We start from the raw sequence: 18,767 nt of genomic DNA, 5'->3' as shown, positions 1-18,767 counted from the left end.
GAGACCTGGGTTCAAGTCCCTGCTTCTTGACTTCCCAGCAGTATGGCTTGGGTAAGTCAGATAACCTCTCTGCACCCATAAAGGACTGTGTTGAGGAGGACACTCTGGGTAGGTCAGTAATTCAACATACAGTCATTGAGCAGGCAGTGAGGACCAGGCAGGGTGCTGGGTGCTGGAGAAGCTGCATAAAACAAGTCCGCAGTCACACAGTCACCAGTTAGCCAATCATAATTACAATAAATGTTACAAAGGAAGGTTATAGCGTGGCATGAGGCCATGTCAGCGGCGGGGGACGTAACTTTTCTTTTTTTTTTTTTTTTTTTAAGATTTTATTTATTTATTTGACAGACAGAGATCACAATTAGGCAGAGAGGCAGACAGATAGAGAGAGAGGTGGAAGCAGGCACCCTGCAGAGCAGAGAGTCCGATGCGGGGCTCGATCCCAGGACACCGGGATCATGACCTGAGCCGAAGGCAGAGGCCCCAACCCACTGAGCCACCCAGGTGCCCCTTTTCTTTTTTCTTTTTTTCTTTTTTTTTTTTAAGATTTTATTTATTTATTTGACAGAGATCACAATTAGGCAGAGAGGCAGACAGATAGAGAGGTGGAAGCAGGCTCCCTGCAGAGCAGAGAGCCCAAGGGACGTAAATTTTCTGAAGGGACTGTGGAGAGAGACAGCAAAGGGACAGGAAGAAGCTCCAGCCCCTTGCATTTCCCTTTGAGGTCACTTGATTCTTCTGCATGGCACCTTGGTAGGGTTGTTCATTATTCTTTGCAGTTCAGTAACTTCACCAGAATTCACTGTGGTGTGTGTTGTTATCTGTCCTTTCTTCCTGAAATTTAGTTTGATATTTAATTCTGCAGACACAGATTTTCATCTCCCTTTTTTGTTTTTGGGCGCATTTCCTTCCCTATTTTGTTTTATCGTTGACTAAGCTTATCTATTTATTCTCCTTTGGGAACACTTATGCATTTGTTGGCTGTCCTTTGTCTTCCATGTCTGCTCTATTTTCTATAATCACTTGTCCCTCTTTTTTCTTTTCAAAAAGAAAAGAATTTTCTGGGATTTGCTCTGTATACCCTCCTCTCTTTGTCACTGTGTTATTGCTTCTAGAATAGCTTTTACCTTCTCTGTATTGATTTCACTTTTCCTTTTGGTTTTTAGTTTTACCAATTTACTTTCCACATCTTTTGTTGCCTTGTTGCTTTTCTTGGTCTTCTGTATCTCTTCTTTGGGTTCTAGATGTCAGTCTATGCCATCCTTCATTTCATGGAGGGAATAGAAGCTGGATTCCAGACAGTAAAGGTGGGCTCTCCACTGGTGTCTCCTTTAGCTTCTTCTCCCCTCACTTCTGCTCTGTGGGAATGACTCTGCTTTTCCCCCATCAGAACGTCACTGTGGACTTTTATAACTGTGACACGTTGTGGTTTTTCGAGCATCGGCATGCCTGAAGTCTGAAGAGGTTTGGCAGCTTTTGGCTTCTCTCTCCGTTCCAAATTTCATCACTTTGGTAGCTGTTTTCTGCCATTGACTAAGCTTTCTCCTCCCCTCCCCATTCTTTTGATTGCTTTCAGTAGATTTTAAGGGAAGAGAGTGTAGTGTAAATGCCTTATTACTATATTTGAACAGAATTCATGAATGTTACCAAAGCTTTCCTGTCCTCGTTCTTGCTATTGTCGTGTTTGTGGATTTGCAGAGCATCTCGTTACAAAGTGCCATGCATTTGCCCACTTGTCTGTGTATTCATCCAGCCAACAGACTGGTATTTGAGGGTCTGGCATGTGCTTGGATGGAGACCCAGAGAGGAACCATTCATGCTGGGGTAAACCAGTGCTCTCTAGAATTTTCTGGAGGCCAAGAAATAGCAGACATTCTTCTGCTGCTGCCCTTGAGGATTAGGAATGTCCCCTTTCTGTCCCTATAGTTTTCAATTTATTTAAATTTTTCTTTCTGTTACACAGGTAATGCATGAATATTTCTTACAAAAGCTTTGGATAGTGCATGTAAAGTGCAAGCTTGTCCTGAAACCTGCTGTTCCTTCCAGTCCTCCTCTTCTCTCCAGGGGAAGCCTCTGTGGTCGCTTTGACATCTGTGTTGGGTTTTTTGTTTTTGTTTTTGTTGTTTTTTTAGCTGCAAAAATGAAATAAACATAAGGTTTAAATAATAGACCTCTAACTATCTGACCTGAAGAAGTCAGAAGGCAGGAGACTCTAATATTGTTTCAGCTGCTATCAAAGGCTAGTGCCTGAGATCCCCTTGGCCTCCCCCTCCTCATGGTCACCACTGGGTGCAGCTGGTCCTGATCCCAGAGCAGAAAGGAAGAAGTGGGGCAGGGGCCTTCTCATTATGCTGCTCTGTATTTATTAGGGAGAACATTTTTTTCCAGAAGCTTCCCAGCAGGAGTCTCATTGGTCACGTGGCCACCCCTTGACTAGTCACTGGCCAAGGATTCCCATGGTTGATTGCCTGGGGCTGAGTCCATTTGCACCAAATAAAATCAGGGATCTCTTAGCAAGAGAGAAAGGAGGGCACCGATTACTGGGCAGGCAGTGTAGGGGGCCTCCTGTGGCGTGATTCCTGCGGTCTCTGCATTTGCACGTGCATGTCCAGGTACGGATAGAAATACCTTCTCCAGTCTCTGTGCATGGAGGTTACTGACTGCTCCACCAGTACTGGCTCCTCTGCAGGAGGCTCACCCCCATCAGAAGCAGTAGAAAGCCAGGATAGCAACAGGGGCACCAAGTTGTCATTCCAGCCAATATGCAGAAGCCACCGAGAGAGTGAGCTCTGCCATCTTCCAGTAGGAAACATGAATCCCCAAACCCTTAGTCAAACATGGTGTTAGACGTCTGGAGGTCCTTCTACCTTGCATGGCAGAACTGCCCCTTCCAGAGTTAGTTCTTGGGAGTCCTTGACTGGCTCAGTCGGTTGAGCATATGACTCTTGATCTCTGGGTCATGAGTTTGAGCCCCACATTGGGCATGGAGCCTACTTAAAAAAAAAAAAAACAAAAAAAACAAACAAACAAACAAAGCCAGAAAACCAGACTTAGTTCTTGGTTCACTGCAAATTCTTACCACACGCTTGCCTTGACTTTGCCTCGACTTTGCCTCCAGGTGGAGTTAGCTGGACCTTCCTGTCGTTTGCCTCTAATGACCATAGAATGCATCTGGGGTGCGGTTCCTACCTTAGTATCATTGATGGGAGGAGAGGCTTCGGAGAAGGTGGCTACAGCCCATGGGCTGGGCCCTGTGTCATTCAGGTTAATCTCTGCTGGAGGCCAGGGAATAGTGAGGACTCCACCCAGATAATTCATTTCCCAGCAGCCTCACTCTGGAAGCCGCAAGCTTCCTTGCTATGTTGGCAGGTTTTCTCCTCCGAGGAATGTCAGAAGGCTTCTGACATCGCCGATCACTGGTGTGTGTTTTTGAACTTCATATGCCTGAAATCCCAGAACAGGTGTTTCTTTGCATCCAACCCCATTGTTAGGTGTGTACAGGTTTACAACTGTATCTTCCTGGTAAATTGGATATTTTGTCACTGTTAAGTGAACCTTTTAACATTTTGTATTTTGTATGACATTTTCCATGTTTCTTCTGTTTGATATTTGTACGTTCTGGTTTTTTCCCATCCTTTAATTTCAACCTTTCTCTATCCTCCTGCTTATCTGTGTCTTGTAAAGAGCATATTGTTTTTTAAAACAAGTTCACGGAGATATAATTCACACACCATGCTACTTCTCCATTCATCACTGCAGCAGATAGTTTTCTTAGTGAATTGGGTTTGACAAACTTTTCTTTTGTCTTTTTACTGAAGCATTTAGTCCTTTTATATTTAAGGTATACGTGGATATATTTGAATTTAACCTTGTCATCTTCAGTTTTTCTATTTCTCCCCTTATTCCTTTTTTTCCTTCAGTCTTTCTTTGAATTGATGATTTTTTCAGTTTGTTTTCTTTCCCTCTACTAGGTTGCAAATTATACCTTTCTTCCCCCTAAAATTACCCTAGTGATTATAGCATGTACATTCCCCTCTCTAAAATCTGGGGTGCTAGACCACCCAGGAAGAGCGTGAAGGAGCCTGGCACAGGTGCCGCAGGCACATGAAGACAGGCCATTCCCAGCATCTCTGATGTCCGCGCTGTGGCTGGTTTGGCCTACTTCCTTCCATTTCTTCAATATCCAGATAGGTTTTGTTTGCATTAACAAGGTAATTTTTATAATCAGAAGTATCTGGCAATTTAAGAAATGTTTTAAATTCAAACTTGTTCTTTTTTAAAAACTTTTTATTTTTTCAAGATTTTATTTGTTTGAGAGAGACAGAGATAGCGAGAGAGAGTGCATGAACAAGGAGGAGAGGGAGAAGCAGGCTCCCCAAGAGCAGCGAGCCCAATGCAAGGCTTGATCCCAGGACCCTGGGATCATGACCCAAGCTGTAAGCAGACGCTCAACTGACTGAGCCACCCGGGCACCCTGAATTCAAACTTTTGAATAGAAGCGTTTTTAGGTTTTATGGTCACAAATTCTTTAGGCTTATTAATCAGTGTATTAACTATACATAGAGGTACATAGACCATAAATGTACAGCTCAATGAAATTTTATAAAGCAGTGACCCCCTATCGATTAAAAAGAAAATGGCATTACTAGTACCCCAGAAGGTTCCCTTTGTGACAGGGAAGAGGTCACTGCTTCCCCGAAGTTCACCACCACCCTGACTCCCAGAGCTGATCAGCTCATGGAAGATCACCTTAGTTTTGCCTACTCTGAAAACTGTAGTTTTAGTCAGGACATCCTGTAGCGTCCAGGACATCCTGGAGCATTTGAGGGTCTTCAGTTGTGTGTCGCGGTGCTTGGTTCACAGTCCGTGCTGACAGTAGCCCGCTGTGCAGCCTGGCTGTTCAGGGACTAACTTGTTTTGCTGATGCTGGACACTGGCTTGTCACTCTTCAGAACACCACCGCCGTAGACAGCTGTGCACACACATGTATTCTGGTGGGCCCGCACGGCATCTAGACTGCTGGGTGGCACAGCTACTGTCCAGGGCCCATGTGGTTTCAGCCTTCGCCCTCGGAGACTAGCAGAGAGCGATAGTGGAGGCCCCATGGCACTTTCCCATTTCCTTGATGGGAGTCACTTAACTGATCTTTGACACAGCGAACCAGGCAGTTGGTTTCCAGGAGATAAAAGCTAAGAAGTCATTTCCTGTTTCTTCCTTCAGAAGCTCAGTAGAGTGGGAGACCCGTGTGCCCTCCTGAGTGGGGTCACCCTTGGAGCCCTGTTCTCAGAGCCCGGTGGGCCTAATAGCCCTAGCTCTCGGCTCCGAAACACCCCTTTTGGTGGACATCTTCCCAATCAGTGCTGGCACTTCTCTGTCAGCTTTGGGAACAGCCCTCCCCTTGCCCACAGTGCAGCGAAGCCCAGCTGGTCATGTAAGCAAGACTTCACTGAGGGCTCAGGAGAGCAGAAGGGACAGCAGCGCAGAGCGTGCCAGTCATGGCTTATTGTATCGGGCCTGGTTCACTGCTCTTCCCCTCAGCCAGCCTCTGCTGCCAGTGGACTGTCTCGGGCTCCTCCCGTGGAGGTCTGTAAGGGACAGCTCTGCAGCTCTGCCACCATTCAGGATACCTACATAGGACACCCTCCGACAGTGGCAGGGAGGGTTCTGCTCCCTCAGGAAACTACAGTTACAGAGAACCCACACAGCCAGCAAACTTAGCAGACCCGACGACAGACCTCGAGCCCACACAGTGACCTGGATGAGGCTTCTCCCGGGGCAGCTCGCCAGTTCTCGACTTACGTAGTGATGACTAACACGACTCTAACGGTTAGAGCCGTCCTAGGTGCTGTGCGGAGCGGGCGAGGCATAGCCCCCTTTCCTGGCTGCTCCCTGGAGGGAGTGAGGAAGGCAGGTGGCCCAGGTGGTGTGGGCAGGATGCGGAGTCCTCCGTGCTTGGACAGCACTGCCTGAGGGACCTGAGGTTTCATCCAGCCCTGCTGGGTGTGGTCCTTTTGTGTCTCCGTGGCAGGTGGCCGTGGAGGAGGTATGGAATAAGACATTTGAGTTTGACCGGAGGAAATTTGATACAGAGCGCGCTTACCACGTGTCCTTTTGTCTTTTGTAACAAAAAGGTTGCATTGTCACGTGGGGTGGACAGTGAAGATGATGAAAATATTTCTAAGCAGGATGGGTTTCCAGGCTTGCTTCTCACAACACAACGTACACAAGAAAAAGGTAAGAAAAAAAAATTAATGCAAAAGCATTTTGTGGCAATAAATATTGGTTAATTTTTTGGACATACAGCCATCGTACCTCTGCCCCAAGGTTCTGTGATTGTAAGTGGGAATATTCCTGAGTTCTGTTTTCATTGGAGACAAGTTAGTCGATGGCCACTTGCCTGGATGTTAGGCCATCTTTAACATATCAGGTGCTTCCTTTGGAGTCCATTCTGTCCGTTCTATCAGCTGTGAGAGGACACATGATGGGGAGGGTTAAGGCTCAGGCTTTACGTTCTACGCACTCCTTTCCCGCGGCTCCAGAACAGCTTTCCGCTTCCTAAGGGGGGCTTCCATGTACAGGTGAGAAGAAACCTGTCACACCGTGGGCACTGACAGCTGCTTTGTCGGGACCCTCAGAGTTCCTCAGGATCACGGGGACTGATTGGAAAACAATACCGGCCCCCTAATACCTGGACCAGAAAACAGTGGCTGGTTAGGTGGCATGTTTTATCCCTGTGGGAAAATCTATATGAATATTAAATTCGTGTTAAAAAATGTATCTCTTCTTTAATTATAGAGGTAATACTTTCTCACTATTAAAAAAAACCCTGAAATGTAGAATACATAAATGCACATAATTGTACTGCCATAGATAATCTTGACAATTTAGAATGTATGCATGCGTAACGTCCACATCATTTTGTTACCTGCCTTTTCTCTTACACATACCCTGAATATCTCCCTGTGTTTATTCATGTCCATCCGTTTTCTAACGTCTGTGCTGCCTCTGGCCTGGTGTGTTATTGTGAGACAGAATCCAGTCCGGAGACAGAAAGCAAGCACATGGTGATCTGAACAGGGAAAGTTTAATGTAAAGAATCATCAACTATCACAGAGTTGCCTGCAAAGAAGACAGCGGTAGCAGAGAGAGGGAAGAGCTGCTTTCGTACAGTTAATGCACATGTAGGGCGCCCAAGGGGAGAAACAGATTTGGAGAGTCACTCAAGGCCCAGATGGAAACATGGGGATGCTGTCGCTGTGACCCACTGGCTAGTGATAAAGTTAGCTGTGTTGTGCTAACAGAACTCGCTAGAAAGCCGCCCTCTCCAGAGGAGTGCCAGAAGAAGCCACCCAGGGAGAAGTGCTGACTGGCCACTTTTAAGGGAAGGAGGGAGGGAGCAGAAAGGACAGAGAGAGGGATGGAGACAGCCCTGGAATGAGGCACTCAGGCCCCTTCCTCCTCTGTGTGTCTCTGGCCCTCTCTGCTGACGAAGCTCATCGTTGCGCCCCTGGCAAGGTGCAGGGGGTGCAGGTCCACCAGTGGGCAGTGGGGGTGGAGTGCAGCTGAGAGGCACAGGGTTGGGGAGGGGCTCCTGCAGTGGTTTTTCTTTGTGGTGGGCATTAAAAGCCTCTGGACACCTGTGAAAAAGGCCCCACACCAGCCACAAATTCTAATGCAGTAGCTGTAGGCTGGGGCCCAAGGTCTGTGTTCTTATCAAGCACTTCAGAAAGTGCAATGCAGGTGATCCTTGGACAGCACCACAGAGTCTGCAGCTTTTAGTGGTTTGGTTCTTGGCTCTGTCATTTCCAGGTAATGAGAGGAGTGGCTACCTTACCTAACCTCGCTTGTGCTCAGTCTGACTGCACCTCTCATCGGATTCTCAACAGGGATTAAACTCCGTCACAGTGGGAAGTACAGCACGGTCCAGAAATGGGGGCTGATAATTCTTGTCTAGAGGCCAGAGCTGGGAAACTCTGTGAGCCACATGTGCCCTCCTAGCAGTAAGCGCCCAGGAAGACCAGATGCCCAAGTGCCTTCCTCTGATCCCACCCGTGCCCCTCCACATACTGTGCTTTGTCTTTCTTTTCCATAGCTCAGTTTGTCAAAAGACAGCTCTCTACATACCTCCTCCCTTCCCTCATCTGACAGCATCTCTCCTCAACACACTGCACTTTGGTTGGCTCTTTCTCCGTGACTCCCCCAAGCCTCTGACCCGCGTCCTGACAGCCACAGAGGGTGGTGTTCTGGCTTCATCGTATGTGGTTTCCCAGGAGCCATCCACACAGAGGATGGCTCCTGGTGTCTTAAAATCCATCTTTCCCCTGGCTTCATGACCTCTCATGTTCCTTGTCTCCTCTTGCCCCTTGGGGTAACCCTTCTTCATCTCCTTTGCAGGCTCATCTCCCTCTCCCTGCCCAGTCTATGTTGGGGTCTCCAAGGCAAGTCTAGGCCCTTTGCTCTTCTAAGCAGTCACGCTGATCCCTGCTTCCAGTACCCTTTGTTGTGTGTTACACAATATGGGTACATATGGAATGCCCACTGTCTCTCGCTGTGGTAGCAGCCAGAGCAGTCTTGTCAAAACACGAAGTAGCATCTAGTAGTGTCCCTGTTTGCTCCCCACCATGGGCCCCCACACCCTTTTTACTTAGATCTCTTCACTGGTTTCCCATAGCCTAAGAGACCTGCTGGGCCTGCCTCTGCTGGCCATTCTGCAGCCACACCAGAGTTCTCTTACTTCTTCAACTGCATGATGTTCCCCTCTGCCAGGGCCTTTGCACATGCTACTCTCTCTCCCTACCAGCTAATATCTATTACATATGAAGGAAGTGGAAGGAGGGGTTGTGTGTTCGATTTTTTTATGTTTTATATGTTCATATATATCTCAAAGGAAACACCCAGCTGATAACCATGGTTACTCTTGGGAGGGGAAAGGTTCAGAGGATTATGATCATGGGGAAGTTTTGATTTATCTGTATTATTAGCATTTTTGACAGCAGGACTGTGCTCCAATGGTGTGGCTTTTCTTTGAGGATGGGAATAGTGCCTAACATGGCATATGGTACACAGGAAGCCCAGGGTAGGAGACTTTTGCTGTAATTTGAATAGTTTATACCACTTGCCTGGCAGACTGTAAAAATGAAAAGGATAAGGAGTCGAAATGTTTTTGAGAAATGATCAGTGAGAAAACAGAGCCCAATGTACTGTACGTACATTAAGTACCAAAGTGAACTTGGGTGATGCCAATTCTGGCTGTTTTTTCTGAAAAGTTGGTGACTAAGATACAATAGGGATGATGATTTTTCTTTAGGAAAATAGGTGAATTGTCCTTTTTAAAACGTTTTATCATGACATCTTTCAAACATACAAAAGTAGAGAAAATGGTCAACGAAACTCCCACGTAGCTGACCCACCATCTACAGCTGGTAGCATTTTGCCATTCTTCTTCGTGAATCCTCTACCCTTCCCCAGTTTTGTCTGGTAAAGAATTTAAGGGGGCAGTCATTCAAGAGTTCATTAAATATGAAGACAGTAGGTCTGATGCAGCATTGGAAGTTACCAAAACAAGACTATTGCAACAGTTATTAAAAATGCAAAATCTTTTTGTAACAGTTTAAACATTTGTTCATCAGAGGCTCACCTACTTTGTGCCAGAGATGACATAGCTACTGGCCCCTCCACTCACATTCCATTTGCAGGGGAGGACATGCAGATGGGGGACTGTAGTCTGGGGTGCCAAGTGGATGGCAGAAGCAGCACAAAGACCAGGAGAGCAGTCAACATTGCCAGCCAGAGAAGGCGGCAGGTAGAGGAGGCTTTGTTAGGCTGGATTCGGAATTACAAGGCGGAATTTCATTGGGTACGCCAGTCTAGACTGCCCCAGGACATTTGATCAGACATTTAGATACATACAGATAGTGGGGGCAAGATGACATTTTGGTCAAAAATAATTTCTTCAGTGATTATCATTCAAGTGTTGGTAATTGTAATGAACCAGGAAGTAGATTTACAATCTTCTATGTATCTTTAGGCATTTTTGTCTGTTTCTGAATTCTCTTGGTTTTTGCATATTTGTTTCTAATTTATTTTCATCCAGTTAGTTCTGCTCTGTAAATTGACTAGAAACTAACAACAACCAACATTTCACTATGACAGAGGGCACAAGGCACTCTAGGACATAAAATTACCCTCCTTAGGGAGTGCCTTCATCCCGAATGTGTATTTGTAAATGGAGGGTAACTGAGCGAGATTTATTTGCTTTTGTATCACCAAGGTGGTTTGCTTCAAGGAACAACTATCTGTCTGACCAAGTCAGATGCTACTTCCAGGCAGAGAGGAGTGGGACCTCAGCACATTTGGGGAATAGCGGGTCATATATTTGGGGCACATTTGGGCAATATAGGATAGGGTCATGTTGGAAAGGCAGGGAGGGCTCAGAGTTATTCCCAAGGATTTGGCCCTGGTTCTGTAATCATGGGAGCCAGTGGAGGTGCTCCCAGATTAACAGAAGAGAGATGACCAATTCAGTCTGGCCCCTGCCTTGTCCGGACCAGCTTGCTGTGAAACCTTGCAAAGGCTGTCCCTACCCTGGGGCTTGTTCAGCTCATTGGTGGGAGGCCAGTTCCTATGATCGTGCTCTTCTGAGTTGTCAGATGTTTTTATCTGCTTTAAAAAAGTTTTCCTCTCTCTTTTTTTAATCAGATGATAAATATTCTGTTCTGAATTTAAAGGTAAGATTCATTTTTTAAAAACCAATTTTCTCAACAAATAGCATTTCTGCCATAATTTAAAAATTTTTGTGTGATTTGTTGGGTGGGGGGGGACATCTAGCCGTAGGAGTCCTCTCCCATTAAATGTTTTTTTAAAATACTTTTGAGGGGCAGCTGGATGGCTCAGTCGATTAGGCATCCGACTCTTATTTTGGCTCAGGTCATGATCTCAGGGTTGTGAGATTGAGCCCTGCATTGGGCTCTGAGCTAAGCATGGAGTCTGCTTAAAATTCTCTTCCTCTCCCTCTGCTTTTACCGCCCCCCCACCCCAGTTGCTTGTGTGTGTGCATGCATGTCCACACTTTCTCTCTCTCTCACTCTAAAAAAAAAAAATACTTCTGAAACGTGAAGAAACTCAGATTTTCTGTAGTTTAAAAATGACTATAAAAAATAACTAATGCACTGATTGGTTAGAAATCACATATATATATTTTGCAGAATGAATAGACTGTAACAAATTTGCAAATGTGGAAATAGTTTTTTTCCTCCTTTTTTGCAAACATGGAAATAGTTTTAACTTAAGTTTTAATGCTGCGATGCCATAGGAATTTCAAAATTAAAGATTTCTCAGCAGAGTTCATTCATAGCCTTTTCTACTTTTTCAGCAGAAATTAGAAACTTAATATCAGATTGATGTGTAATGGCAAAATGAACAAGGTGTAATGGAAAAATGAACAAAAGTTCAAAGCCTAATATTTGGGTTGAAAAGAAAGATCATATTCTTTTCTCAACACTTGGAAATGTGCTTCTCTATGGTGTAGGGTGTTTTTTTGTTTTGTTTTGGGTTTTTTTGCCTATCCCAAGGAAGAAAAGCCCAGTTTAGTCTGCCCCGTGCATCTCTGCTCGGCACCTGCAGTCCTGTCTTGTGCTTCCGAAACAGCCTGCGCCTGACAGCCTGCCCCGCTTGAGACCTATGTGTGAGAACACAGTGGCTAAACTCATGGGCAAAAAGTCAGGAAGACAGGGCGCCTGGGTGGCTCAGTTGTTGAGCCTCTGCCTTCTGCTCGGGTCATGATCCCGGGGTCCTGGGATCGAGCCCTGCATCAAGCTCCCTGCTCAGTGGGAAGCCTGCTTCTCCCTCTCCCACTCCCCCTGCTTGCGTTCCCTCTCTTGCTGTGTCTGTCTCTGTCAAATAATAAATAAATAAAACCTTTTTTTTTTTTTTTAAGATTTATTTATTTATTTACTTGACAGAGAGAGATCACAAGTGGGCAGAGAGGCAGGCAGAGAGAGAGGAAGGGAAGCATGCTCCCTGCTGAGCAGAGAGCCCGATATGGGGCTTGATCCCAGGACCCTGGGATCATGACCCGAGCCGAAGGCAGAGGCCTTAACCCACTGAGCCACCCAGGCGCCCCTAAATAAATAAAACCTTAAAAAAAAAAAAAAGAAGAAAGCTTGACCAGGACTTCTTTTAGTGCCTAAGAGAAGCCACCAGAAGGGCAAGTTTCAATTAAAAGAAACAATGGATATTAGAGTTCCTAAAGCTAAAGCAGACTAAGAGGTACAAGAGCCGAAGTGCGGAGAAAAAAGTGTAATTGTTTGATATACGCTGACCCAGCTGCTCATGCCAGTTTCCTTTTAGAAGATGCTAACACTTGTAAATCATTACTCTTGATTTTTCTTCCCCAGGATGAAAAAACGTTATGTGAGAAGCCTCCACCCTCCCCAGGTATTTGCCTTTTGAATTTTTTTTTTTTTTTAAGATTTTATTTATTTATTTATTTATTTATTTGATAGACAGAGATCACAAGTAGGCAGAGAGGCAGGCAGAGAGAGAGGAGGAAGCAGGCTCCCCGCAGAGCAGAGAGCCCAATGCGGGGCCCAATCCCAGGACCCTGAGACCACGACCTGAGCCAAAGGCAGAGGCTTAACCCACTGAGCCACCCAGGTGCCTCTGCCTTTTGAATTTAATTGTGATGAAAAGCTTATAATTTGGGAGAATGCCCAGAATCATCATGTCTAAAATAAAGGTCACTTTTTCCCCCTGTAAAGGCTCTTGCTTCTGTCCTGTTACTGAAATTGGGAAGAGGGGGCACCTGCGGGACTTCCACATTTGCTCTAAAAGAGAGGGTCTAAATGTTCAGACAATGAACGTGGAAGGTCTCCCCATGGGATGTGTTCAGACACTGGGAGGCCAGTGTCTGCAAAAGGGGGCTACTCTGTGTTCCCGGCACCTGCCAGGGCCAGGCCCATGCCGGGGAGCATGCCCACCTTTTCTAGCTCACCTCTCCTGGCATATTTTAAGCCGTAGCTTCCATCTTAAATCCTATCTCAAATGTTTTCTTTGTGGGACGCCTCCAAGTTCCGCTCTTGTTTTCAGTGGAGCTGTGGAGGTACTCATTTCTTCGACTACCGTTTCATGTCCTAGGGATTGGATATGATGTAGCAGGGGCCAGGGAGGCTATCTGGAGCCACCGGTCCTTCTGCTAGTCCTTGCCTGCCCCCTCCCCCCGGGGTTTGGGCAAGTCCCCTGTCCGGAGCCACTAACCCTCCTGCCCTGGGGTTGAGCCTCTGAGTCCTTCTCTTCATCTGTCCCTTCCTCTCTGCCCCCACTCTAGTGGTCATCCAGACTGGCTTCCCTGCCTCTGGGCTGGGCCTCATTCCCATTCACTTTCTTCACTGCTAGCTTCAGGGGCTCATCTGAGAGGAGAGACTCTTCCTTTTCACAGCTCTGCTTGAAAGCCTTTTCTGGTTCCTGGTGGCTTGCATGACAAAACCTCCGTGTTCCATATTATAGTGTGCAAGGACCTCCCTGGGCTCCTGCCTCTCCCTCAGCCACCTCTTTCCCTGTGGCTTCCTGTAGCCTCAGCAGACCAGCTACCCTCTCCCATACTACCCTCTCCCTCTCCCTGTGGCCATTCTTCTCACCACAGGGACCGAAGGACCTAGCACAAGGCCTGACCTGAAGGTGACTTGTGTGGTAGTTTTTTAAATACAATCTCTCATAATTTTGAGGTAAAATTGTAAAAATCAATATTTAAAAACAACTTCTCTGTACCTTTCCAGATGTAACTGGTAGAACACGGCAAAGATGTATGGAAATAACCAAAGAAAAGTTCAAGGAATTGAAAGAAGAAAATGTGCTTCTAAGCGGTGCAAACCAAACCCTTACTCTTGAACTTAACCTAATAAAACAAGCGATGAAAGAACTACAGTTAAAACTGAGAAGAACAGAAAAAGAAAACCGAAAGTTGAAAGAGGCTGAGAAAACATCTCCTCAGGAAGGTGGGGACAACAGTTCTTTTATTAGAGGAACAAGGAAGAATTCACCAATTTTCGTATTTTGTTCCCAGCTATCATGACCGCTAGTATTTTAGGTTGTAAATGTTTGCTTATGTTAATGTTGATACTATATTATAATACTTAAGGTTCTTTCATTAATATCCTTGTTCAAATTTGATTTTGTTTGCTACATCATTATTATGCTAAAGAAATTCCAATACTTCTTTTGGTTCTTTATGCTTAGCTTAGTATCTTACATACATTTCCTATCAGTTTTTTATCTGCATGAACAGCATATAAGAGTGCCTCTTCGTGAGCTCAAGCCCTACATCGAGCTCTGCTCTCTGTGTGGAGTCTGCTTGAGATTCTCTCTCTCTCTGCCCCATCCCCCTCCTCCCCCACACACACACTCTCTCTAGAGTATATGAATATATCTTTTGAAAAGTGCCTCTTTCTCTACATACTTAGCAGTGATGAGGATTATATTTTTCTTACTAATTTGACAAACAAAAAGGTGAGGGAGGAAATCCTATTTTAATTTTATTTGTACTTTACTATTGATGAGTTTGAGTATTTTTTCATATCTTTTCAGGTCATTTTCTTTCTCTTTCATAAATTTTCCCATTTTAAATTGAGATACTGGGATGCCTGGGTGGCTCTGTCTTTTAAGCATCTGCCTTCAGCTCAGGTCATGATCCCAGGGTCCTGGGATCGAGGTCTGAGTCAGGTTCCTTGCTCAGTGGAAGTCTGCTTCTCACTCTGCCTGCTGCCTTCCATGTTTGTGCTCTCTCTGACAAATAAATAAAATCTTTAAAAAAAAAAAGATGTTTAAAAAAACAGAAAAGGAATCCTTTTGAACAAAATAAATAAATTGAGACCCCTTGATTTTTTTTTTTTTTTTTTTTCTTACTGATTTGTAGGAGCTCTTTGCATGTTAGGAATTTTGGCCCTTTTTCATGTATGTAGTGGTTTCTCAGTTTGTTGATAATTTAGCTAAGTATAGGATATTTTTCTTTTATGACTTATGCCCTGGGTTAAGTCCTTTTTAACTTTAAGGTTATATAAATGTTCACTAATGTTTTCTCTATACATTGATCTGTTTATATTAGTCTAGTATTACGGCCTTAAGAAAAGTGTCTTCATACAGACTCTGTGTATTTCTTGTCTTAGCCACATCTATTCCTGCAACTTTATATTATTTGTGCTTTTGTTTTTTAGAATCTATTTTCTAATGTTTTCTAAATCTATTTTCTTATGTTTTCTAATAAGACATTACTATTCTATGGGAAGGCTCTTAGTTCTAATAAATTTTCCATTTATTTTATATGGCTTTCAAGGCACAACTGTATCATCTGAAACATTTTTCTTTGCAATCTAAAATTTTCATTTTACTTTAATTGTACATGCACAGACTTCCAAAACACTGTTGACTGTTCCATTCTAAAACTAAGTTACTAAACTTTTATTCATTAATGTCTATACATCTGTCCTCCACTGGCTCTGTGAGCCCAAAAGGGAAAAAAGATCAGGTGATTGGCAATTTATATAAAATCTTGATCAGTTTGGTATAAGTTCTTCTAATATTAAATTTTTTTTTTCAGTAGTTGCTGCCCCTGAACTACTTTATCTAAGAAAACAAGCTCAAGAACTGGTGGATGAAAATGATGCGTTAAAAATGACTGTCCATCGTTTGAATGTAGAATTGAGTAGATATCAGACAAAATTCAGGCATTTGTCCAAGGAAGAGGTAATGTTCAGTTTTAAAATTCCAGTTTTCTGATTTTTTAGGCTTTACTGTTGAATTGCTTTCTCTGTGTCTGCCTTTTGTCCCTTCCTTCCCTTCCTCCTTTCTCAAAACAAAAGCAATAAAGTCTATTTTTTTTTTTTAAGAAAGCCTGAGGATAGTACAGAACTATAAAAGTATATAAGTTAAGGAATAAAAGTCCATGTCAGCGGCTCCATTCTTAGTCCTGTTTCTCTTTTTTTTTTTTCATACATTACAATTTTATTTTTGTATACACATTTGTTTAACAGTCACTGCATTTCTGGACCAGGTTCAGGTAACTGAAGGGCCTTTATAATTAGTTTATATTGTCTAGATCCAAGGTATGCTTGCAAACTTAGGCTGGGGCAGAATGGGAAATAACATCTTTCTAGAGACAGGCTTAGAAACTCTAGTCCAGTAAGTTAAGATGTTTCCTACTCGGATAGTGGGGCTGACCCATGCCTGGCTACTAGGCCACCATTCACAGGTACAGCCAAGGTAACAGGGTACAGACCACCAAAAACAAGACCAACCAGTCCATCCCATGTTCTGATATAGGTTTCACAATTCAGATCACCTGTATTCAAAGGTAAACTACAAAATCTTTGTAAGATATGTGTGCAGTCAAAAATGGGCTCACTGCCATCGGTAGGCCCCAGCTCTATGAGCCTGTGTCACATTTAAGATGCATCAAAAAAGACTATTTGCCCTTAGACCACAGAGACCAGCATTAAGTCTGACATGTTGATTCATGTTCAAACAGATTCCTTTCTGCTTTTGGGAGTTGGTTAATTTTTCTGGTTATGATATTGAAAATGAAGTCTTCTTGACAGTGTCATCTGGTTCATGATTTTCCATCTTGAGCCTTATGCTAACAGCATTTGGTGCCTCCACCCGTCCTCCGTGGCCACACTGGGCCTTCTTCCTACTTTGGTCACCTCCCCAGAGCGCAGCCATCTTTGGCTGACCAGTCCTGCTCCTCGGGGTATAGCTGTTATTTGTTGGTGTACCAACTTCGGAAAGAAAGCAGACTAGTTTACATAACTGCCCCACCCCCAAAATCATCCAGCTCTCATAGCCCATGGGACTTGAGTTCCTGATTCCCACAGGACTAGCAAACAAAGAATCAGTTTTGAAACAGGCATGGGAGCACCCCTCTGCGACTCCACACTGGGTTCAGCATGGGGGAAGCAGGCAAAAACAGCCACATCCTACTTTTTCCCTGGAAGGGGTTTGGCTGCATACTTTCCCAGCTGCTGCCTGAGGTCTGGTTTCCAATCAGCCTGCTTCTAGGTGCTGAAGACAGTCTTCCCTTTCAGGAAATTAATGAATCTCTGTACACCCTCAGCTACTAGGAGGCGCTGAGAAGAAAGCGGCTTAGGCAATTCACAGATGTTTGAGAGGCAAGCAGATACTCAGGCTGGGCTGGTTGATGAGTCTCGTCTCATAAGAGACCAGTCCGTCAAAACTGGGAGATGTAGGCTGTGAAGAACACCAAGAGGAGCAAGAAGGTCAGGTCCTTGCCCTTAGAGAGTAGTGCACGTGAGGGACGGGGTCGCGGGATAGAATAGGACATGTCAGGATACGCAGCAGACTGCCCCTGCTGGGATCAAGGTGGAAAGCCAAGGGCACATCTGTTCTCACGTGGTTCCTCGGAATCCAGAGCAGTTTCACAAGCTTCTGATTTTGCAGTAGGACTTAAGTTTAAATTTTTAAATAACAGCATTGAGATATAATTCACATATTCACTTCACCCACTTAACGTTCACAGTTCAGTGATTTTTACTGTCCTCACAGAATCCGGCAACCATCACCATGGTCACATGTAGAACAAGTTCATCATGACAGGAAGTTTCCTGCCTGCTAGGAGTCACTCCCAATTTCCCCCCACCACCTGCCCTGGCTCCCCCGTAAGCACTAAGCTACTTTCAGTCTCTGTGGATTTGCCTGTTCTGAACATTTCACGTCAACAAGATCATACAACATGTGGTCTTTTGTGACTGACTTCTTTCACATAGCATGATGTTTTTTTACCTACAGCAAAAAAAGTTAACGTTCTAAGACAAGCTTCCTAGGCCAGGGCCTTTTGCAGGGCTGCGGGCGAGCCAGTTCCCCTTAAAAGGGTACAGACAAGTGGGCCCAGTGACAAGCCACTGCTCTCCCACACTGTCCTGCCCTGTGCAGATGCCCCATTCTCCGTGACAGCCTTCCCTGATCACTCCCGTTATAGAATCTCTCTTTCTCAAATCATCTCAGACTTTTGTTTGTACCACTCTTAAAGCAGCTACAACTTTCTGCCCTATACTGTATTTTTGTGTGTAGTGTATTATGTTCATTTGTGTGAGAAGACTTCTGTTGTTAGATCACAAAATCCTGGAAAACTGTTGCATTGTGATGTCTATAATGAGTTAGAGAGTTATCACTGTTTGCTGAATGAATGAGTGATGAGTGTTGAGTCACAATATTGTACACCTGAAACTAATATAATACTGTATTTAACAACACTGGAATTAAAATGTAAAACCTAATGAAAAAAAAAAAAAAAAAGAACAAGGCCTGAACTTTCAGAGGAAGCATTGTTTAATTTGCCTTCACTATGTGTTTTTTTCTTAGACTTTAAATATTGATGGCCTCCCATCAAAGGGCCCAGCACCACCCTGGTTGGTAAGTAAAAGTTACTTAATTTCAGGCCTGTATTTTCTGGGCTATAATTGAGTACCTATGAAAAACCATTCCAGATGAATTAAATTTTCTTAGCTTCTGAAAAATGTGCTGTTTGTTTTCAGATGTAAGACCCAAGTTAACCTTCTTTATTCCATTATGTTCAGTTGGATATAAAGTACCTGTCACCCTTGTTACTGGCCTATGAGGACCGAATGAAAGAGAAGGATGAGCTCAATGCCACCCTTCAGGTAGGCTGGCAGACGTCTCAGGACAAGGTTTATAAAATATAAGACTGTTTAAAACTTTAAAGAAACATTTTGAAGATAGGTATGCCCCAGTATCTACTATGT

The 18,767-nt window shown here is 44.3% G+C and overlaps 1 protein-coding gene and 1 pseudogene across 3 annotated transcripts in view; one reads left to right on the top strand and one right to left on the bottom strand.

The window, feature by feature from the left end:
• The window catches only part of CEP89 (centrosomal protein 89), a 71,653-nt gene that overhangs the window by 20,225 nt on the left and 32,661 nt on the right, over positions 1–18,767 (top strand). For 2 of the 3 annotated variants that reach the window (XM_032841819.1, XM_032841821.1), the window contains exons 5-11: positions 6,132–6,234; positions 10,699–10,727; positions 12,396–12,435; positions 13,773–13,991; positions 15,590–15,735; positions 18,367–18,417; positions 18,582–18,665. In XM_032841819.1, the coding sequence (XP_032697710.1) occupies positions 6,132–6,234; positions 10,699–10,727; positions 12,396–12,435; positions 13,773–13,991; positions 15,590–15,735; positions 18,367–18,417; positions 18,582–18,665 (672 nt within the window). The remainder of the gene's footprint in view (positions 1–6,131; positions 6,235–10,698; positions 10,728–12,395; positions 12,436–13,772; positions 13,992–15,589; positions 15,736–18,366; positions 18,418–18,581; positions 18,666–18,767) is intronic. The other variant, XM_032841820.1, reaches the window with a different exon arrangement.
• Positions 16,023–16,611, bottom strand: LOC116857581 (annotated as a pseudogene).

Source organism: Lontra canadensis, unplaced genomic scaffold (genome assembly GCF_010015895.1).
Source record: "Lontra canadensis isolate GAN:19392208 unplaced genomic scaffold, GSC_riverotter_1.0 scaffold125, whole genome shotgun sequence".
Classification (NCBI taxonomy): Eukaryota; Metazoa; Chordata; class Mammalia; order Carnivora; family Mustelidae; genus Lontra; species Lontra canadensis.
This window is presented reverse-complemented; position numbering and strand designations above follow the sequence as displayed.